The sequence below is a fragment of the Rattus norvegicus genome, chromosome 10 (genome assembly GCF_021556685.1).
Source record: "Rattus norvegicus strain SHRSP/BbbUtx chromosome 10, alternate assembly SHRSP_T2T, whole genome shotgun sequence".
Taxonomy (NCBI): Eukaryota; Metazoa; Chordata; class Mammalia; order Rodentia; family Muridae; genus Rattus; species Rattus norvegicus.
The window spans coordinates 79,608,663-79,631,910 of NC_141543.1; the positions used below are offsets into that span (position 1 = coordinate 79,608,663).

A 23,248-nucleotide genomic window follows, 5' to 3' on the forward strand; every position below is an offset into this window, starting at 1 on the left:
CCCCACCCGCTCCTTTATTCTATTTCCCTCCCTCCTTCCCTCCAGCAAAGTAGAATTTTAAGGGTTTTGTTGTTGTTTTTTAATTTAAAAAAAAAAAAAAAGACTTATTTTAGGGCTGGAGAGATGGCTCAGCGGTTAAGAGCACTGACTGCTCTTCCAGAGGTCCCGAGTTCAATTCCCAGCAACCACATGGTGGCTCACAACCATCTGTAATGAGATCTGATGCCCTCTTCTGGTGTGTCTGAAGACAGCTACAGTGTACTCATATACATCAAATAAGTAAATCTTTAATAATAATAATAATAAATCCCAGCACTTGGGAGGCAGAGGCAGGTAGAACTCTGTGAGTTCAAGGCCAGCCTGGTCTACAAAGCTAGTTCCAGGACAGCCAGGACTGCACAGAGAAACCCTGAATGAAGAAAGAAAAAAAGAAAGGAAGGAAGGAGGAAGGGAGGGAAGGAGGGAAGGAAGGAAGGAAGAAAGGAAAAGACTTTATTTGGGGAGATTTGAGATACGGTTTCCCTGTGTAGCCCTGGCTGTTCTGAAACGTGCCTGCCTCTGCCTCCTAAGTAGTAAAGGAGTGCTCTAACACCTTACTTTATTCTAACACCTTATCTTATTTGTAATCACATATATATGGATATGGCCACATGTGTGGGTACCCAGAGACCAGAGACGGTGGGTCCCCTGGAGCTGATGTTACAGGCAGCAGCTGTGAGCAGTCCTGGGAAAGATGCTGGGAAACGAACTCTGGTCCTTCTGGAAGAGTAATACACGGTTTTTGTTGTTGTTGTTTTTGTTTTTTTTTTTTTTCCTTTTCTTTTTTTCCGGAACTGGGGACTGAAATACACGTTTTTTAACTGCTGAGCCACCTCTCCAGCCTAAAGAGACTTCAACAACAACCAATACCTAGATTTAAGCATAGGGCTTAAATCCCTCTGGGAAAGAATAAGGCACAACAAGGGCCTAAGTGAGGGAGTTGCTTCTTTCCTTAATAACAACAAATGCAAAGCAAACACAGCAGGAGAAAAGGCTGATCCAGCACAGGCTTCTAATGAACAGAGGAACGGTCTTTCTCTGAGGAGCACAAGAGACAGGAGAACCTAACTCCAAGGGAGAGGAGTCTCCATCCAGGGAACTTAGATAACAACGCTGCTGTAATCTGTGAGGAAACCTTCTCCTTGGGCATGCAGAGCTAGGGTTTGCTGTCCGAGACTGTACTGGAAGCCACTCGACCACTTACCCACAGCTCAAGCTGTGATTTAAACATTAAGCCCGGAGCTTATGCTCTTAATTTTAAGGAAATGTGGAAATCTTTTGACTAAATATTTATCCTTCCAAGAGTTTACCAGGAGGAAACGGAGTGTGCACAGAACTATTAACTAGTTGGATGACTCACAGAGGACAAGGAAGAACTGGAAACACTCAGGGAACCAACTGGGCATTTGCTAAATAAATGCTGGAACGATCACAGAATAGAATCTTCAGCGGTCATTAAAAATATCATGGCACATTTATTGATGGGAAAAGACGTGCAAGTCATGTTGATACGGGAGCAAAGCAGACAGCAAAATAGCGAACAATATGGATTTCATTTTTGTAAAAATATATATGTAGCAGATAAAAGACCTGTAGTCACAGACACCTGGCTGGCAGCTCAGTGGGGCTTTAGTATTTTCTCCCACTGCTTTTGTCTATAAATCATGTCATCGAGTCCTTTGCTTTCTTTGCTTTTTTTTTTTTTTTTTTTTTGAGACAAGGACTCCCATTTGGTGCAGGCGGCTTTTGAACTTGTGATGGAGCCGAGGATGCGCTTGAACCTCTGATCCTCTTGCTTCTACCTCTCAAGGGCTGGGGTTTACTTGTGTTATCAGCTGCTTCTGTGCTAAGAAGCCAATGGACTGCAATCCTTCACTCTGATTAAATGAGTCTGGTTTTAAACACTGTTTACGAAGTAGAACTGATTTCTGAGTAGACACGGAAGCCACAGTCTTTTGGTACGGGAGATGGCAGGGGCTCCTGGAGTTACATCCCATGGTAGAGTCGGGAAGAAGAGCGCCGGGGATAGACATTAGCACCTGCATCCTGGGCCCTACTCCAGGGCCTCCAGGGCCTCCAGGGCCTCCAGGGCCAGCTCAGCTCAGCTACTCCTGCTGAGTAACCAGCCTCATCATCTTCAGAGCCATGTCCCCTTGGTCAGCAGGAACCTGGAAGCAAGAAGCAGTGAATTAGTGTTCCTGACAAAATGACTGGGTCATGGTCAAGGGTGACTGATACAATCCTTCCAAGGGGAGACCCTGAAAGACTGGTGACACCTTGCTGGATGAAAGTTCTTCTGGGCTCCCAGTGCGTTGGGGCCTGAAGAAGTTTGCATTTAGGGAAGTCTTCTATTCCACTTGGGGATGATGTGTTGATTTTCTCCACCCTTCTCTTTCCATGCCTCCCACCCCCACCCCTTCTCCCTTCCTCTCTCTCTTTAGCAGTGCTGGGAATCAAGCCTGGGCCTCACACGTGTTAGGCAAGTGCTTTACTGAGCCACACACCCCGAGCCCTTGCTGCCTTCCTAATGGAGGTTGAGTTTCAGCAGCAGGAGGATGCCTAGAGCTGGGCTGAGCTGGCTGGGCCTGGAGACACAGGAGCAGAGCTCAGGTGTTGGGACCCAACCTATTTAAGAAAGAAGGAGGGGCTGGGGATTTAGCTCAGTGGTAGAGCGCTTACCTAGGAAGCGCAAGGCCCTGGGTTCGGTCCCCAGCTCCGAAAAAAAGAACCAAAAAAAAAAAAAAAAAAAAAAAAGAAAGAAGGAAAATGGTGCAGAGAGAAGGGCCCAGGATGTAGCTCAGCTGTTAAAGCCACTGCAGGGCATGCACAAGTCTTGCATTCCATCCCCAGACCACCTAAAACAGGATGAGACTGCACATGTCTGCAAGACCAGCACTCAAGAGCTGAGGCAGGAGGATCACGAATTCAAGACCAGCCTTGGCTATATAGAAAATCAGGAGCCAGTTTAGGCTACATTATTAGACCCTCCCTCAAAAGAATAATCGATATGTTTAAAAGATTGGGGGGTGGGCTAGAGAGAAGGTACCCCACACTCACAGATCCATATAACAAAAGCCACCTTAACCCTGGCCTCTACTGCTTCATGTGTCCGTTCTTCAAAGGGCAGGTGGTCCTCCCCCTTTTCTGAGAATCTCCTATCTGAGGCTGGCCTCGAAGTCACTCTGTAGCTGAGGACCCTCTGGCAGGATGGGGCAGGGATGCCTGCAATCACAGCACTTAGGAGGCAGAGGCATGAGATCCAGGAGATCAAAACCATCCTCAGCACATGGTACATTTCGGACTAGCCTGGGCTAAACCAGACTTTGTCTCAAAAACAAACAAATAAAACAAACGCCCCAAGACAACTAATCTATTTGAGTTGTTGACTGGAGTTTAGTGAAAAAGTGCTGGGGAGATACCCCATCATTAAAAAGCTTGCCCTGCCAAGTATGAAGATCCGAGTTTGATGCCCAGAACCGTCATAAAAAGGTGGGGTGCACCAGGAGTGGTGATGCACACCTGTAATCCAAGCAAGTTCAAGACAGCCTGGCCTACACAAGGAAACCCTATCTATTTTTTTTAAAGATTTATTTATTTTATGTATGTGAGTACACTGTAGCTGTCTTCAGACACACCAGAAGAGGGCATTGGATCCCCATTACAGATGGTTGTGAGCCACCATGTGGTTGCTGGGAATTGAACTCGGGACCTCGGGAAGAACAGTCAGTGCTCTTAACCACTGAGCCATCTCTCTAGCCCCTAGGAAACCCATCTTGAGAGAGAGAGAGAGAGAGAGAGAGAGAGAGAGAGAGAGAGAGAGAGAGAGAATATGCTGGGTGTGGCGGCATGTGCTTTGAATCCTAGCACTCAGACAAAGGCAAAGACAGGAAGATCCCTGAGGCCTGTTGGCCAGCCAGCCTTGCCTAACTGATAAACTCTAGGGCCAAGGAGAGCCCATGTCTCAAAAGAGGCTGACAGCATCCTGAGGATACTGTTACAGTTATCCTCTGGCCTCTACACACACACACACACACACACACACACACACACACACACACACGCCCTCCTGAACACGTGCACCTGCACAAACACATGTATGTCCACACACCAATTTTAATCCCAGGACTCAGACAGCAGAGGCAGAAAGATCTCGGAGTCTGAGGCCAGCCTAGTCTACATAGTGTGTTTCGGACTAGCCAAGGCTACATAATGAGACACGGTCTCAAAACAAAACAACAACAAACAAAAACCAAGGAACGTAGGACATACTTTCCAATCATTTTAAAAATAATCCTAATTCTTTCTACTACTTTCCATTTCTTTCTCTCTCTCTCTCTTTTTAAATTTATTAATTATGTATAGTGTTCCGCCTGCATGTACACCTGCAGGCCAGAAGAGGGCACCAGATCTCATTACAGATGGTTGTGAGCCACCATGTGGTTGCTGGGAATTGAACTCAGGACCTCTGGAAGAGCAAACAGGGCTCTTAACCTCTTGAGCCATCTCTCCAGCCCTACTTTGCACTTCTTATTCCTAAGAAGCAGCATTCTCAGCGGTCACAAGCAGCTCAGTCATGCCTGACAGCCCAAGTTGGATCCTCTGGACCCATAGGCCTTAGGAGAGAAGTAAACTGCTCTGAGTTTATCTTTTCACCCCCACACGTTCATCACGCTCCCAACCTCTACAAAAGTAAATGTAAGCAGAAATATGCTAAAGTCAAAATAGCAGGGCTGCAGAGGTGGCTCCGTGGTTAAGAGCAGTGCCGCTCTTCCAAAGACCCAAGTTCGGTTCCTAGGATCCACGTTGGGTGGTTCATCGTAACACCAGCCAGACACCCCCTTTTGGTTTCCACAGGCATCCATACACATGTGGTACCTATTCATATAGACATTTGAAAATAAAAAAGGGGCTGGAGAGATGGCTCAGTGGTTAAGAGCACTGACTGCTCTTCCTGAGGTCCTGAGTTCAATTCCCAGGAACCACATGGCGGCTCACAACTATAATTTCAGTTCCAGATCTGATACCCTCACACAGGCCTACAACCCTCCCTCCCCCCAAAAAAAAAGGTCGATGGAGATGGTGCAGCAGTTAAGAGCACCAGAGGAATTCAATTCAGTTCCCAGCACCACTTGACAGCTCACAGCTGTCTGCAACTCGTTTTGGGGATCTGACATCCTCACACAGAAATACTTGCATACAGATATACAGGCAAAGGACTGATACACAACAAAAACAAACAAATAAATCTTTAAACTAAGTAAAAAAAAAAAAAAAAAAGATCAAGCCAGGTGATGACGTGTGCCTTTAATCCCAGCAGAGGCAGGCAGGTGGATCTTCGTGATCTCATTTAGGTTAGCCCTGTCATACATGTTCCAGGTTAGCTGAGGCTAGGTGGTGAAACCCTGGCTACAAACAAACAAACAAGGCGGGGAAGTGATGGAGGAAGACCACACCCTCATCAACCCGGGCCTCCTCCACACATATGGAAGAACGAAACACGCATGCACGCACGCACGCACGCACGCAGAGAGAGAGAGAGAGAGAGAGAGAGAGAGAGAGAGAGAGAGAGGGAGGGAGACTCTAAATCCTCCCAAGCCTGAAGCTCTTCTTTGAAGGCCAATCCAGGCAGCGGACACGTGTGGTACACTCTGGTTTCCCACACAGCATCATCCTTAAATCTACAACGGAAGGCAGATCACTCACCATGTGACCCGCCTTTAGGATCCAGTAGAACGCTAAGTTCTCATAGGACTTGACAAACGCAGATGTTTCTGAAGACTTAGGATTGGTGTACAGGGCCTTCCATTTTAGCTGATTGAATCTGGACAGCTGTGGCCACTTCAGCTTCTGAACCCAGGACTCCTGACCTAATGAGGGCCCAAGGATCAGATTCAGTATTAAGGGCTTGGTGGGGGATAGAGGAGGAAAAAAAAAATCTAGGTCTTGGGGTTGGGGATTTAGCTCAGTGGTAGAGCGCTTGCCTAGCAAGCGCAAGGCCCTGGGTTCATTCCTCAGCTCCGAAAAAAAAAAAAAAAATCTAGGTCTTAAAACAGTGCTTCCCAACTGTTATGTGCACTACACTCGCTGGTGTCTTGTCACAAGCAGCTCTTGGTGGGGCCTGTGCACCCACCCCTTCCTAAAAGGTTCCCATCAATACTTGGCTTAATGGATATCCCACAGCTGAGTCTAGCTTTTTTTAAGCTTTTAAATGTCTCAGCCTTTTTTTTTTTTAATAAACTGTCTTGCTAAATTTCAAAGTGTCCCAGGCTGGCCTTGAACTCACTCTGTTGCTTTGTGATTCCAACCAGTCTCAGCTTCAGTAGCTATAATCATAGGCATAGGATACACCTCAGAGCCTACGGAGCTCCTTAAGCCCAGTTCTCCTGGGGCCTTGGAAACCGAGCTATAGAAGTTAGTGTTCACCATCTTCTGTAACCCCACAAAAATAAACTTCCCCTCAAGTAAGTAGTGTATCTGGCCAAGAGCCAGGAAGACTTTAACTTTTCATATACCCAGGTACCCCAGGATTGGAAAGACCCAGAATTCTCTCATGCATCGCAGCCCCAGAGTCAAAGTCAGGAGTGGATGGATGTAGCAGGAAATGGTAGTCCTCCTGGCATTAATTCCACCAATCCCAAGGCTAACGCATCCAAGGCCATTTCCTTTGAGCTTGACCCATGATTGCTTCCGCGTGTCCCTCAGAGTTGGTTCCTACCTATGGTGTCCACAATGAGATCCAGCTGCCCATTGTACACAGTCACATTGACCCCGAGTTCCAGCAACGTATCCACGATGTCGATGACAGGCTTCATGAAGTCCTCTTCCATGCTTATGAAGACGGAGGACGACTGGGCTACAAACGGTGAAGGAGAAAGAGGTATCGGGTTGGAATTAAGAAGGATCTTTCAGCCGGAACATCCTAGACTACGGTTCCTAACCATCCCTAGGTGTTGGGGATTGGTTCTAATGCTTTGAATTGATCCAGCCCCTGAATCTGGAATCTGCAGGTCCAAATGGGGTTCTTGTCCCCAATTGGTTTTGGGTCAACCAATAAAGAGACAGTGGCCAATGGCTGGTCAGGTACACTGAGGCGGGACGTTTAGATTTGCTTCGGCTAGGTACACTGAGGCCTTTAGATTTGCTCCAGCTAGGAACTGGGAGGAAGGAAGGAGAATCACCATGGGAAGGAGAGAAAGCCAATCAGCCAATCAGTAAGAATTGGAGTAAATGGCCACTGGCCACTTCCCCGATTGGGCCTGAGGTAGCAGGGGAAGGCTTAGGAGCCAGGAATACTGGAGGGAAATGCATGCTAGCTGGGTGGAGGATTAGAACTGCCCAGCCTTTGAGTGAGTCAAGGCATATTGAAATTAACTGGCACAGGCTCATGTGTGTGTCTGTCTCTCATTCAAGAGTCCAGGCAGCTCCTGGGCAGGTGCGCAAGTGTGACCTGCCAGGAGCCAAAGTGGTGTCGCTAAAGTCCTCCTGCACTGAGGAGGTAATGCTGAAAGACAGTCGGTCCACAGAGAGGCCAACTGGCCAGCAAGAAGGAAATAGAGGGGTTGGAGATTTAGCTCAGTGGTAGAGCGCTTGCCTAGCAAGCGCAAGGCCCTGGGTTCGGTCCCCAGCTCCAGAAAAAAAAAAAAAAGGGAAATAGAAATAGTGCACACTGGGACTCTGTGTTGAGGGTACATGCCACGTACAATGAGGAGTGGAAATCCGCAGAAGGAACAGGGAGGCAGCGGCCCAGTAAGCTTTTAGCTGGTCCACTTGGGAATAAACTGTGCTTTGGGCCAGAGTGCCAAGTGGTACCAAGACCACGTCCCTTATTTTGAACCTGAACGGGGGTCTATCTTACCACGAACCAAACCAGACCGGAGCTACTTCAAAGCAGACCTTCAGGAGAGACAAATGAGTAACAAGTGCCAGGCCAGACAGTAGACAGCCCAGATTCCTGCTGATGCATGACCACTTGCCCAACATCATTGTAACCGATGGCAGCTACGCTTATCTGTTTATCTGACATGCACTAGGCTAGGTAAATTACTACAGAAGCAATTTCCATGTCTTCCTCACTACCCAGGAAGATAAGGAGCCCAGACGAAGTTCAGGTAAACAGGGCTCAGAGGCTGAGAAACACAGGCTGGGTGAGCCAACGATGATCTGAGACTTGAATTCGGGGATGACTGACCAACTGCAACTCAGAGTCAAAGGCAGCTTATCTGTTTTAAATCTTTGGATTTTTTAAAAGGTATATTTCCGGGGTTGGGGATTTGACTCAGTGGTAGAGCGCTTGCCGAGGAAGTGCAAGGTCCTGGGTTCGATCCCCAGCCCCGAAAAAAAGAAAAAAAAAAAGGTATATTTCCTGTTTGTGTGTGTGTGTGTGTGTGTGTGTGTGTGTGTGTGTGTGTGTGTGTGTGTGCCTGTGTGTAAGTGGTGCTCACGGAGGCCAGGACAGGGCACTGGATTCCCTGGAACTGATGTCATAGGTGGTTTTAAGCTACCCAGTGTGGGTGCTGGGTACCAAACTCAGGTTGTCTGCAAGAACAGCAAAGACATCAACCATGAGTCATCTCTCCAGTCCTTACTTGATTTTTTTAGACAAGGCCTCCCTCTTGCCTAGACTGACCTAGAACCCCCAGAGATTCCTACCTCAGCATCCCAATGCTATGTTTATGCATGCCAGCCAGTACACCCAGCTATTTATTTAAAGACAAGATCTTGCTATGTAGTCCTCGAAATCCTCCTGCCTCAGCCTGCTGAGTGTGGGGACTGCAGGTGTCTGCCTGCCACTATTCCCAGCCCAGTGAAGCAACTGAAGCCCTAGTCTAGCTTTTACCCTGAGTTATTAATTACTTACTATGTTTCATCTGGGCTGCTCTTGACTCCAGTAGGCCAGCCCTCAGGACCAGGTTTCCATGACTCACCTAACCCAGGGCAGCTTCTCCTCCATTTATTTTCTACCCCTCGTGGTTCCCCCAGGCCCTAGAACTCTAAACCCTATCTATGTCTCTTCTGCCCAGCTATTTATTGGCTGTTGGCATCTTTTTTTACCAATCAGAAATAACTTGGGGTCAGGGTCACATAGCATTAGGTCACTTAGGTCTACAGGCAGACTCTCTGGTCTCTGGGGCAACCAGGTCTTGAGGAACCAATATTAGCATTAGGACGCAAGCAGCATTGGGCCAACCCCCACAATGCAGATTGTGATAGAGTGACCCGTGACCCCCTAAAGAAGTCAGGACAAAGGTCAAAGCACAGCCCTCAGCAGCTACACTGGAGAAAGGGACCCCTTGACCTGGTAGTCTTGGGGTATCTTGGATGTAAGCCAAACAAATGCGGTTCACTCTGCTTGTCCAAAGGTCCCCGTGGGAGTGTGTCGGAGCTTACCCAACGGTTTCTATCTGGACTTGGTCTCCAAAGACTCAAGTATTTGCACAACGGTGACCTTCAGAGCAGAACACACATGGCAGACTATATCTAGCACCAGCATGTTTAAAGGCCAGCCTGGGAACTGGATGAAACCAGCCCATGCACACGGATGTTGGCTAGCAATCTCACCTGTGGCCAGCTGTGGCCTTACATGTAGCCCTTTGTTCTATCATAATTTTAAAAATTCTGTTTACTTACTGATGAGTGGGCAGGGAGGTGGAGACAGACACCCGCTATGGCGCACATGTCGAGGCCGTGACTTTTGGGAGTCCGTTCGCTCCTCCCAGCATTTGAGTCCCGGGGGCTGAATTCAGGTCATCAGGCTCGATGGCAAGTCCCCTTAACCACTGAGCACCTCCCCAGCCCTTTACTTATTTAAGAGACAGTGTTTAGCTAAGTTGTCAAGGCCAGCCTCAAACTTGTGATGCTCCTGTATCGGCTCCCTCGGTACTGGATTTCCCGGCATGTGCTACCATGCCCACTCTTACTGTCAATGTGTTACAAAGGTAAAGGGTGCCACCGTCCCCATGCACCCAGCCTTCAACCAATCACAACCAATCACATGCCACATCTCCTCCCACCCGTTTCTCTGTCAGCTCCTTATTCTGAATCACTTTTGCCACGTCACTGAGTCCACACCTGCTGCAGACTGTAAGATCAATTTTACTCAACGATGGACCATCACCACCGAGGAAACCCACTCTACGGATTAAGGGCTCTGAGTCTGCGCACATCGCCCCTGCAAGCCGCACTTGATCAGCGCACGTTCGTACCTCCCCAGGAGACATCGTCAGGGATAATTTTGAGCTTCTTTTTGATGGGACCGTTCATGAGCTGACTTAAGGCGTCTCCTTGTAGGTGTCTCACGTGGCGCTGACAGAGACGAACTAAAAGCAAACTGGTATACAGTGAATCAAAGGGCTAGGGTCAGAACCCCACAGACATTTTCCCCCAAGCTGCTGGGGGCAGGGGGGAGACAACACAGTGGAGAGAGGCTTTTTCCTGGAAAAGGAGAAAGTGTCACTTTGATCCATGTAGAGGAGGAAGGAGGCCAAAAGCAGGTTGAAAGGAGGTCTGTTAGTATTGATAACTGGATTCTGTGAACTTTAGGGCCACTGGGATTTGCGCAGAACACCCTGCAGGGTCCTGACACAAGCTGCTTCCCCTGGGGTGTAGCTCACTGGCAGAGCAGGCTCTCAGCATGCACTAGGTCCTGGCTACCGTTCCAAGCCTTCTCTCACCAAAAGGCATTGGTTCCCATTGCTTCCTGGCTTTTTTGGCTAAGATCAAGTGTTTAAGTATGCTAAGAAAGGAAAAAAGAAAAAAACAGACAAAGGGCCAGGTAATAGTGATGGTGACACCTTTAATCCTAGAGCTCGGGAGGCAGAGGGAGGCGGAGCTCTATGAGTTCATGGCCAGCCTGATCTACAGAGCCAGTTTCGGGACAGCCAGGGTTCCACCGAGAAACCCTGTCATGAAAAAATCAAAGAATTAAAAAAATAAAAATAAAAAAAGAGCTACTGTAGGATTCCATTTATATAGAATGTTAAGACAAGCCAAACCGAGAAACAGAAATGGCTCACTGATTGCCTCAGGCTAGGAGTGGGAAGGAGAAGGAGACGCAAGCAGATGTGTGGGATCTCTTCGGGGTGACGGGAATATTCTAAAACTGGATTGTGATGATGACTGTGTAACTCTGTGAATATACTTAAAACCACTGCGAGCTACACTTAGAAGAAGTGGATATCCTGTTATATAAATGCAATGCTGGTACCAGGACGGGTCCTCCTGCACAGAAGCTGGGGAAGGGACCAACAGCAGCAAGGTCCACTCACCTAAGGGGCTCCGGAAGAACTCGAGGCTCGACTCCATAGAGGTGTCGGGGGTGCTTTTAGTTAAGATGTTATAGAAGTTTACCCCGTCGGTGTTCTGAAATCAAGAGCGCGTTTGGATGGTTTCTTTCCCTGTCTACCAAAGTTGCAAACCAGAGAAGTGCCTGGCTTTCCAAGGACGACCTTGATCTTATAAATTTACTGGACTAGTAAAAAGCCTCTCTGACGGCTCAGACAACTGTGGCCTCCCATGTACCCGGAGCACATAGCTCATGGGAACCCTGACATCACTGAAACCCAAGGGCCCATGTGTCAATGTACAGGGACTGGAGTGATGGAGATCCTCTTAGCTATCTTACTCTTTCCTTCCATTTCAAGAAAGAATGCTACAAGGATCCAGGTAAGACAATACATTGTCTTGAAATACCCCTGGAGCAAGGCAGTCTCTAATCTCTGGTCTTTTGAGATGTTATCTCTTGTGCAGGAGGGCCTCAAACACTGTATCTAGCAGAGATAACTGGAACTCCTGATCCTGCTGCTTCTTTTAAGAGCTAGGGTTACAGATGTACGCCACCGTGCTAAGCCACTGGGCCATAGGCTGCAGATGTACGCTAAACCACGGGGCCATATTTTTTGTGCCCCTGGATTTCTGATCCTCCTGACCCTGCCTCCCAAGTGCTGGGATATTACAGTCATGCACTAAGACGCTGGGCCAACAGTCTTTCTTACAGAATCCAAATACTCAATCAGGGACAAATGGGTCTCTCAAGTCTAGGAGGCTTTGTGAGCCTATAAAGGGTCACTGTGTCATTGCTGAAAGTCTATAGGCTTATCATTCAGCATTCAAGCAGTTCTAAATTTGTGGGAGACCTAGGATAGGTCAGATCCTTACAACATCAACCAGGGGTCCCATTCTCCCACCCATCTCCCCTGGGAAAAAGCCATGTCTTGGTAGCCCCAATTCAGCCCCTTACCTTTTCAATGATCATTTCTGCTTTCCCCCACAGCTGAGTGGCTTCCTTGTAGAAGCCCTTGTTTACAGCATTGAGGACTTGCTCCGCAATGTCGGACACCTCAGCCAAGCCTTTATTATCAAGGAGAGACTGGAAGATAAACGGAGGGCAAAAAGCCCACTTGATTAGAGAGAGAGGAGACTCTGGTACCACTACAGCTAGGGAGGAGGCGCGGGAAGGGGGAGGAGACAGGAGCTTGAAGAGTGTGGTCAGAAGCCTCAGAGAGGTGCTGGGATTGAATCCAGGACCTTGTGCGTTCTGGGTAATTTCTACCAACTCACGTACTTATTGATGGGAGAGGCAGAGCAGAGCATTAAAAGAATCAAGAGAGCAAGCACATGAACGTTTACCATAACCGTTCAGCTGAAAGGTTGTATTAGAACAAGAGAATTTATGATTGTGTATTAGACTGGAATGGAGACGGAGGCAGGTGGATTTCTAGGAGCTTTAGGTCATCCTGGTTTACACAGCTTTGGGGTCTGGGAATGTCACACAGAGACACAGAAACAGACACAGATACACACAGAGACAAAGACACAGACACACATGCTCACACACAAAAGAACTCCCTAGGGCATTGGTGAAATTGACTCTGGGTGTGCCAATGGACAACCATCAACTGGGGTCGCAGACTGAATGTAAAGGGCAAATCAATGCCTGATGAGGGCCATCCTTCCTCTCTCTGCATCCTGCTCCACCCAGATACAAGCAGCTTCCCATCCCTGCTGCTGTATTTTCCTTGCCAGGACAGACCACACAAACTGTAAGTCAAAACACATCTTTTGGGCTGGGGAGATGGCTCAGAGGTTAAGAGCCCCGACTGCTCTTCCAGAGGTCCTGAGTTCAATTCCCAACAACCACATGGTGGCTCACAACCATCTGTAATGAGATCTGATGCCCTCTTCTGGTGTGTCTGAAGACAGCTACAGTGTACTTATATATAATAAATGAATAAATCTTTAAAAAAACAAAACAAAAAAAACAAATCTTTCTGTCCTTCGGTTGCTTTCTGTTAGCTCACAGCAATAATACTACACTCTCCCCACAGACCAAAGGGATCAGGCCCTGAGAAGTCAGTGGGGCTGTTTCCCAAGGAGACTGCAGAGGACAGGACCCACCCTACTTACCACGCTGTACAGGTAAGGTCCCCAGGACAGCACTGAATCTAAAGAAAATCAGATAGATATAAATTAGCTATGTCTTTCCAAAAGACTACCCCACAACGATTTCTCTTCAAAGGTACAGGAGCAAGAAACCCAGTGACTTTGAGAGTAAATGCTCCAGAGGCCCCTAGTGTCCAAGCAGGAATGGTTGACATCTCAGTGGCTGGAAGATGTCCTTCCTGTAGATTCTAAGGTCCAGTGGCATGGTGACCTGATTGCTGACCTGATGTGACTCTACCCGGCAGGGTGGCCTGGGCACAGATGTACCTGACACACCATACAGGCAGGCAGTGCCAGGTGTGTATGTGCTGGAGGCTTGCTTGTCTCTGCAGCCTTCCAGGTTCCTGACAGCATCAAAGATTTCCCCACCCTCGCTGCCTCTGCAATCTATTTGCTCCTCCAGTGCAGAGAGCATTTGCTTCTGCCACTGAACTGTAGGAAGAAAATGAATGTGACTCTAACCAACTCCTGCGTCTGTGGCTACCCTGCCACCCAGCTCATTTGTCCTCTGCAAACTCTATACAGTGAGAAACTCCTAAGGATGCTAAGGGAAGGGGTTGGGAATTTAGCTCAGTGGTAGAGCGCTTGCCTAGCAAGCGCAAGGTCCTGGGTTCAGTCCTCAGCTCCAGAAAAAAAAAAAAAAAAAAGAAAAAGAAAAAAAGGAAGAAAAAAAAAGGGGGCTAAGGGAAGCAAACAGCTCCAAAGGACTTCAAAAATGAGTAGGACAGCCAGGCATAGTGGTGTAGGCCATTAATCCCAGCATTTGGGAGGCAGAGGAAGGTGGATCTGAGTCTCAGGTCTACAGAGTGAATTCCAGGATGGCCAGAGAGAGAGAGAGAGAGAGAATTACCTTCTGGGAACAATGAGATGTGAACTGGTGAACTGGTGGGGCAAGTCTACACAGCTACCACTACCACATCCCCACCAGGTAGAATACAAGCTACTGAAGTGTGCCAACAAAAATACCAAGGACCTACATGAGCCCTGCACATTTGAGAGCATCGCTCTGCTGCTTAGAACCCTCCAACTAGGAGCCATTTAGTCCCCAAAAGAATATCTGACAACATTTCTTGTCACACTGAGTGGCACCTCATGACCAGAGAATGGAGATGCTGCAAATAAATGTCCAAAAATGAGGGCTGGGGAGAGAGTTCAGCAAGTAAGAGTGCTTGCCTCACAAGCATGAGGATCTAAGTTCTAATCCCCAAACCTACGTACGAGGTCAGGCTTGGTTGCATGTGCCTATAATCGTAGCACTGGGGGCTGGGGAGGCGGTGTGTGTGGCAGAGACAATCTATCATAAGAAATAATCTTGTGAGGGCTGGAGACAAGGCTCATTTGCTCTTCCAGAGGTCCTGAGTTCAATTCCCAGCAACAACATGGTAGCTCACAACCATCTGTAATGGGATCTGATGCCCTCTTCTGGCACGCAGATATACATGCAGATAGAGCACTCATAACGTAACTAAATAAAGAAATTAAGTAAGTTAGGTTGGAGAGATGGCTCAGTGTTTAAAAGCACTGGCTACTCTTCCAGAGGTCCTGAGTTCAAATCCCAACAACCACATGGTGGCTCACAACCATCTGTAATGGGATCTGGTGCCCTCTTCTGGCCTGCAGGCAGAATGCTGTATACATAATGAATCTTAAAAAAAAAAAAAAAAAATGTGGGGGCTGGGGTAGGCACAGCTGAGCAGTTAAAAGCACTTGCTGCTTTTCCGAAGGACCAAGTTTGATTCTCAGGTGTTTACAACCACCTGTCACCACAGGACTGAGGCTGTCCTCTGTCCCTGGTGCACAGACATACACGTAGGCAAACACCCATGCACATGAAATGAAAATAAATAAGATCTCAAAAGGATTGTTTTAAAGACATGAGGTGGATAAAGCAATAGAGAAAGATGCTCTCTTCTGGCTTACGCATGCATACACAGGCATATGCACTTGCACACATGTAGTAATACACCACGTGGGTTGGGGATTTAGCTCAGTGGTAGAGCGCTTGCCTAGCAAGCACAAGGCCCTGGGTTCGGTCCCCAGCTCCGGAAAAAAAAAAGAAAAAAAAAAAAAAAAGAAAAAAAAAAGAAAAAAAAAAGTAATACACCACGCACACACATCTGGCACTCTTCTGGCTTACACATACATGCATGCGCACATGCACTTTTACACAGGTAACTAATACACCACGTGCATACATCTGGCATTTATCTCTTCCCCCCAACATATACATGACAAAAGCATTTTAAGTCCTTAATACTCAGAGCAGTTCCCAAAAACAACAACCTAAACTATTCCAAATAGCTGTGGTGTTGAGGTTGAAGGAACCGAACCCAAGAGACTTAATTAAACCTGGCCAAGACAATCAGTGATGCCTGAAGCCACACCCTGACTGTGTGTAAGATAGGCCACTCCTGTCTTGTGTTCCCAAATGATTACAAAAGTGCAGACCTCAGGGTTGCAAGACCCAACGCCAAACTTGCCTCATAACCACTATCACCACCACCACCACCACCACCACCACCACCACCACCACCACCACCACCACCACCACCACCACGAGCCATGGATGGGAAGTTCACTGCAGACGCTCTTCTAGTATTAAGATGCTGGCAGAGTGGGGATGGGGGACACAAGCTGGTGACACGGTCCACCCTGTGCTGACTCAGACAGAACCGGGGCTCCTCTTTATGAGGCCACGCCGTATGGGGGTGTATTTCGTCATTCACAGGAGTGTCCCAAGCATCTCCTGTGGTAGACTTTGATTCCTCTGCTGGGAAAATCCCTTCAGAGGACTCAGCCTGATGGCAGAGGCTACTCCAAAGGTGTTTCATCCCCATGCCTCTTGGATACTCTTGGGGTTAATGGATGCTTTCTGTGATGGCTTCTCCCAGAACCCAGAAACTTCTGCTGTCCTCCTCGTTTATCTAAACATCAGAGGGCTGGAGAGATGGCTCAGTGGTTAAGAGCACTGATTGCTCTTCCAGAGGTTCTGAGTTCAAATCCCAGCAACCACATGGTGGCTCACAGCCATCTATAATGAGATCTGATGCCCTCTTCTGGTTTGTCTGAAGACAGCTACAGTGTACTTATATATAATAAATAAATCTTTAAACATCAGAGCCGGGAGGGATGGCTGTTTCTCTCTGGCTTGCATGACTTGGTCACCACCACAGAGCAGAGTGGTGATTTATAGGAGACCTTGAACTGTAGTCAAGGAAACATAATAAACAGGACTACACTGCAGATAGCTGGTCCATGAAGACAGAGCGATCAAAAGAGGGAAGAAGACTCTAAGGCCACACATACACTTCCTTCAGATTTCAAGCCCACCAACCCCTGCCCCACTATACATAATCTTAGAAATATTAAATATATAATGTTGAAGATTGCCTAGGGGGCCCAGCAGGATGGCTCAAACTCTCAGATCCCATATAAATGTAGAAAAAAAAAGAGTCAGCTTGGGCTGGAGAGATGGCTCAGTGGTTAAGAGCACTGACTGCTCTTCCAGAGGTCCTGAGTTCAAATCCCAGCAACCACATGGTTGCCCTCTTCTGGCCGGCAGGCATACATGCAGGTAGAAAGCTGTATGATGCATTTATAATAAATAAATATTAAAAAAAGAAGAATCAGCTCCACCAAGTTGTCCTCTGACCTCTACATATGCACCATGGCACTCCCTCACTAACACACACACACACACACACACACACGCACACACACATTACAGCCATCATTATCATCATCAACGCTAACTTTTAAATACTGCCTGGGCTGGGTGCTGGAGCACTTCTTTAATCCCAGCACTTCAGAGGCAGGAGGCTCTCTTGTGAGTTTAAGGCCAGCCTGGTCTACCTAGTGCGCTGCAGGACAGCCAGGGCTATGTAGAGAGACCCTGTCTCCAAAAAAAGAAAAAAAAATTTTTTTTATTAAATTGGTAAGTATGGGACTTCTCAGTGCCCAGGTTTACAGGAGTCACCCAGGCTCTTGTAAGTAGCACTCACATACACCGGGCCCAGCAAGCAGGACATGGATGGAATCTTTCAGTCTGTTGGTACTGGAGGACTTTCATGTTTCTCCAGAAAAGTCAGACAGTAAGTCCAAAGTCACAGAAAGGGTCAGGGTTAGAAACGAGAGATGTCTAAAAACTCCATACTTACCCACAGGGGAGATCCAGGAGTCACCCAAAGCAACCCCAGAGAAGTTGCACTTGATGGTCCCTTGCTGAATAGCCTGAAAAAAGAGCCAAGAAATGCTCTGACCAAGGGCACCCAGGCCTCTCCATCCCTCCTCACTAGAGACACACACTCAAGGCTTCTCCTATCACACGGTCTAAGTTTCCCCAGGCAACAGAATACCACACCATGGCAGCAAGGCCTGCCTACCACTAATGGTAAATTGAGGAGGGGGTATTAATCACTTAATCGAGGAGGGGGGTATTAATTTGCATAACTCGTGTCCTCAGGACAAGTATGGGATGTGTCCCTAAGTTGTCTTTGAGAGTCTAGGCATAGCCATGTCCAAGTCTGGGAGCCTCTTCAGGTGCTGAAGAGCTCCTTGGGTTCAGGTATCCCTGCCAAGCAGTGGTCGCTGACACTGGGGCTCCTCAGGACATCCTTGAAGTGAAGCCCACACACAGGCCAGGAAGCTCATCCTTCTGTGGGACATTCTCTTCACTCACTCACTCATTCATTCATTCATTCATTCACTCACTCATTCATTCATTAACTCATTCATTCATTCACTCATTCATTCACTCATTAACTCATTCATTCACTCACTCTCATTCATTCACTCACTCACTCATTCATTCACTCATTCATTCATTCATAACCTTAACACACACCAGGAAGATGAGCCACAGGAACCATTGTACATGATAAAACTCACGAGAGAGCAGGAGAAAGGGCCTTACGAACTGAAGTGACAATATTCCCACACAGTAATACTGAACACTCAAAGGACAGACTATAAGCCGGGGGATCATACATGCTGTCCATGTACAAAGGTGGGGGAAGGAACACATATGAATTACAGTACACAGCCATGTCTACCTGGGAGAATAAAGGGACTGGGAGACTGCCGAGAGGAGCAGGGCAAAGGAAGGGAGGGAGGGAAAGGAAGAGGGTGAAGAAATCAGAAGCTGAAGCAGGCAGACTGCAACAAGTTCAAGGCCAGCCCAGACTACACAGTATGTAGCAAGTTACTACCGGTCCAGCTAGTGCTACACAGAAGGACATTGTTTCTGACTAAATTAATACACATCACAGAAAAGGGGACTTTGCTAGATGAAGAGCCCTTAGGAACCTCCTAGCCAGAGGCCACCCGGACTATGCATTAGCTTCGACAAGCTATCTCTTTTTTTTTTTTTTAAAAAGATTTATTTATTATATATGATTACACTGTAGCTGTCTTCAGACACACCAGAAGAGGGCATCAGATCTCATTACAGATGGTTGTGAGTCACCATGTGGTTGCTGGGAATTGAACTCAGGACCTTTGGAAGAGCAGTCAGTGCTCTTAACCACTGAGCCATCTCTCCAGCTCTTGGACAAGCTATCCCCTCCCCCCCCCCACCCCCGGAGCTGAGGACTGAATCCAGGGCCTTGCGCTTGCTAGGCAAGCGCTCTACCACTGAGCTAAATCCCCAACCCCTTAGACAAGCTATCTTAAAGAAGTGTTGGGATCACCTAAAGCGGCCTAAACACAGAGGGTGAAAAGTGCTACAGAGAGGAGGGGGGCCCACCGAGAGGGGCAGGTCAAGTGTGACTGCACGTGGGTTAGGATTTCAGGTATGTGAGCAGAAAGGATTACTGAGTGCTCGGCAGCAGCAAGCGCTGCTTAGCAGATGAGTTTTTTCTGTTTTCGAGACAGAGTGGAGCCCTGTCTTCAAACACATAGCCTCCTTCCTCAGTCTCCTAATGTCTGAACTATACAGTTTATAGTATTTTATAAGTGTATATATTAGTATACTATAGTATACTACTGTACTATGCTAATATACTAGAGAATATAGCGTATAGCTAGATATAGTAGGATATTATATATAGCATAGTATAACTGTACTAGCTAGTTTATAGTCTGATATTAAAAAATAAGATTGGTGCTGGAGAGACGGCTCAGAGGTTAAGATTACCCGCTGCTCTTTCAGAGGACTCTGGTTCCATTCCCAACACCCACATCGCCGATCACAAGTGGCCATTCTTTCTATTTCCAGGGGATCAATGCCCTCCCTCTTCTAGTCTCTGCAGGTACCAGGCCCCCCATACACACACACACACACACACACACACACACACACACACACGTCTGTGGTACACAGATGTACATTCAGGCAAAGCACTAATACACATTGAGAATTTCAAAGGAACAAAAGAACTCTTTAAAAACGTCCTTATTGGGGGTTGGGGATTTAGCTCAGTGGTAGAGGGCTTGCCTAGGAAGCACAAGGCCCTGGGTTCGGTCCCCAGCTCCGAAAAAAAGAACCAAAAAAAAACAAAAACAAAAACAAAAAAAACCACGTCCTTATTTTGATTGTGTGTGTCTGAGTGTTGGCCTGCAGGTATGTATGATGTCATGCTTGACAACCTGACTTGACCCCAAGCTCACAGTGGGAGGAGAGGACTCCTGAGCTGCCCTCTAACCTCCACCCATACCCACACCACGGCACAGGCACAATAAACTTCAAATAACTAAGGCCTGTTCAGTATCAGGTAGGTATATGAAAGTGACAGCCATTCTTTTTTGTTGTATCAAAGCAGTAACAAGAGTCACCCTCCTGTTTACCTTGTGAAGTTCTAAACTGATGCCAGCAGCCATCTTTCCTCCGTAGGATTCTGAGAAAATGTAGAACGGAACCGTCTAGCAAGAAATGGGATTTACAAAGAATTAAAACAACCTGACTGCCTGCCTGTCTACCTTTGTTTTTTGAGACAGGATTTCTCTGTGTAGCCCTGGCTATCCTGGAACTCAACTCTGTAGACCAAGTTGGCCTTGAATTCATGAAATCCACCTGCCTCTGCCTCCCAAGCACTGGGATTAGAGGTGCCCAGCTCCCTGATCACATTTCTATTCACACACATTATCTTCAAATTTCCTTTTATTTTTAAAAGATTTATTTATTATATATAAGTACACTGTGGCTGTCATCAGACACACCAGAAGAAGGACCCAGGTCCCATTACAGATGGTTGTGAGCCACCATGTGGTTGCTGGGATTTGAACTCAGGACCTCTACAAGAGCAGTCAGTGCTCTTAACCGCTGAGCCATCTCTCCAGCCCACAAATTTCTAAAGTGTATGATGATAGATAAAACCAATCTTTTTGTCTCTGTCCCCAAATCTGATTACCGACGTCAGATGGAGGAAAGTCAAAGCCCACAACCCAGGAAGGGAAGAGGAAGGCTCTGAAAACAAGCTGCCCCTGAACCGTCTGTCCCTCTAGGCTGTCCCAGCTGTCCTGTGGCACTCGACTCTTGGGGGAGCTCAGTGTCTGTGAAGAATCCCTCGTCCCTCTTGCTGGCCTTTCCTGCCGAGGCTGTAGAATTACCTGGAATTCTTTATGACAATCAAAGAAGGATTTCAGGAGGACCATCATGTCGGAAGCCACCGTGTCCAGGTCCTTTGCGTAGGCATCTGTCGTGTTCACGTAACTGAAGCCCGTGCCCACAGGATTGTCCACAAACAGGAGACTGGCCCACTGCAGCTGCCCACCCAGAAGAAGCAAGCATGGGAACCAGTATTAGTCACGAGTTACCTTCCTAGCAACGTGGCAGAACAACATTTATGGTAACATCAATGTGGTGATCTTATCTTATTGTTCAGAGTGATTTTGGGGTCTTGGGGCCCAGTTAGTGAACTGCTTGCCTTATGAGCATGAGGCCCTGAGTTCCATGCCTAGAACTCAGGTCAAAAACAGTTGAGCAAGCATGGCGACAGGGCATGGCTTTAATCAATTCCAGCACCAGGAGGCAGAGGCAGGTGGATCTCTGAGTTGGAGGCCAGTCTGGTCTACAGAGTGAGTTCGAGGACAGCCAGGGCTACACAGAGAAACCCTGCCTCAAAACAAAACAAAACAAAACAAAACAAAACAAAACAAAACAAAACAACAACAAAAAAAACAAAAAACAAAAACAAAAAACCAAAAACCCAGCCAGGCAAGGTAGCAAATCCGAGCTGGTTGTAACCCCAGAGCTGAGGAGGTGCAAACATATTCTCCACCTGGGATCCCACTCGGCAGTGTAGTCTAAATGGTGAGTTTTAGGACAGTTACAGAATAAGAGACCGTGACTCAAAGCAAACCAAGATACACACACACACACACACACACACACACACACACACACACACACACAGGCAAGCACACCAAAATAAATGCAAGGTTTTTTTTTTTTTTTTTTTTTTTTTTTTTTTTTTTTTTTTTTTGGAGCTGGGGACCGAACCCAGGGCCTTGAGCTTGCTAGGCAAGCGCTCTACCACTGAGCTAAATCCCCAACCCCAAGGTTTTTTTTTTTTTTTAAAGGGAACAGGAGTATAGACCACAGTGAAGACAGGAGAGACAAGATGAACACATCACAGGGACAGTTTCCACCCATTACGTGTCACACACACAAGTACGTGCTATAGGCAGCAGTGCAGGTGGCACCAGGCTGCATGGGTCTGAACGGCCATCTGAAGGAACGAGCATACTCGTGGAACACAGACATCGCGTGCTGGAGACGTAGCCCAGTTCTTGGAGTGTTTGCCTGATGCCCTGGGCTCCAGCCCTAGCACTGCACAAACCGGAGGTGCTGGATCTGTCTATGATCCCAGCCCACAGAGGATCAGAAGCTCGAGGACATCTGTGGCTACACAGGAAACTGGAGGCTGGCCTGGGCTCCACGAGATGCTGTCGCATTTTTTTAAAAAGAAATATGGATGTGACACATCAGTTTCCTTCCAGATGGATCATTTCTACCCCGGCCCATCTTCCCTTTTACGCTGTAAGAACAGACTGCTATGCTTATCAAAGAGGCTGAGAATTCTCAATTGGGCACCTGAAAGGATCCTCACGGATGAGCCATGATCCTCATGATCAGGAAAGTCCTGAAAGGGCCAGAAATTGTGCAAGGCCACAACACTGGGCAGAAGATGGACAGCAGAATCTAGACCCGGAGCCAGGCCCCTCACTCCCCACTCAGGCTCTGCTCCTGTCTCAGGCTTCTGGTTCCAGGAAGTGTGAGAACGAGGGGGCGGGGAGAGACTCAGTGCCACAGCAGCAGGATTAGAACTGAAACATCAGGCCAAGAGACAATGTCACAAGACGGGTTAGCACCAGATGAGAGGAAAACGGGAGTGGCCCGAGGATACTGGGGACCTGTCTCAGTGCTGGGTGCTGCTGGGAAGGGAGAGGGCCATAGTGTGTGTGGGAGCCCAGGCTGAGCTAGTTCGAGGGATGGACTTGCCAGGCTGTGAACTGAGAAAGGGGTTGCTTAGAGAAGGAAGGGATGGGTGGGGGACATAAAGAACTAGGAAGACATTCAAAGGGGAAGAGGACAAGGGACTTGCAAGCTTCATGAAGCACAGATGTGAGGGGAAAGAATTGGAACTTGTAGCAGACGGAGGGACTCAAGGTTGCAGATGGCCACCACGTGGGTAAGCACAGGGTTGCCAGCCAGGGTCAGCTACAGGGATTTCTAGTTTTGCTTGTTTTGAGATAGGGTTCACACAGCCCAGGCTGGCCCTAAACTTGGTACATAGCCAAGGATTATCATCCACTTCTCACCCTCGGGCCTCTA

At 47.6% G+C, this 23,248-nt stretch overlaps 1 protein-coding gene across 2 annotated transcripts in view; it reads right to left on the reverse strand.

The window, feature by feature from the left end:
- Positions 1 to 1,494: 1,494 nt before the first annotated feature.
- Positions 1,495 to 23,248, reverse strand: part of Scpep1 (serine carboxypeptidase 1) — a 29,497-nt gene continuing 7,743 nt past the window's right edge. The window contains 10 exon segments of one of the 2 annotated variants that reach the window (NM_133383.2): positions 1,495 to 2,207; positions 5,743 to 5,906; positions 6,755 to 6,892; positions 10,242 to 10,355; positions 11,304 to 11,397; positions 12,275 to 12,403; positions 13,441 to 13,478; positions 17,634 to 17,706; positions 20,260 to 20,334; positions 21,022 to 21,177. In NM_133383.2, the coding sequence (NP_596874.1) occupies positions 2,145 to 2,207; positions 5,743 to 5,906; positions 6,755 to 6,892; positions 10,242 to 10,355; positions 11,304 to 11,397; positions 12,275 to 12,403; positions 13,441 to 13,478; positions 17,634 to 17,706; positions 20,260 to 20,334; positions 21,022 to 21,177 (1,044 nt within the window). In that variant the 3' untranslated portion in view covers positions 1,495 to 2,144. 2 annotated transcript variants of the gene reach the window in all.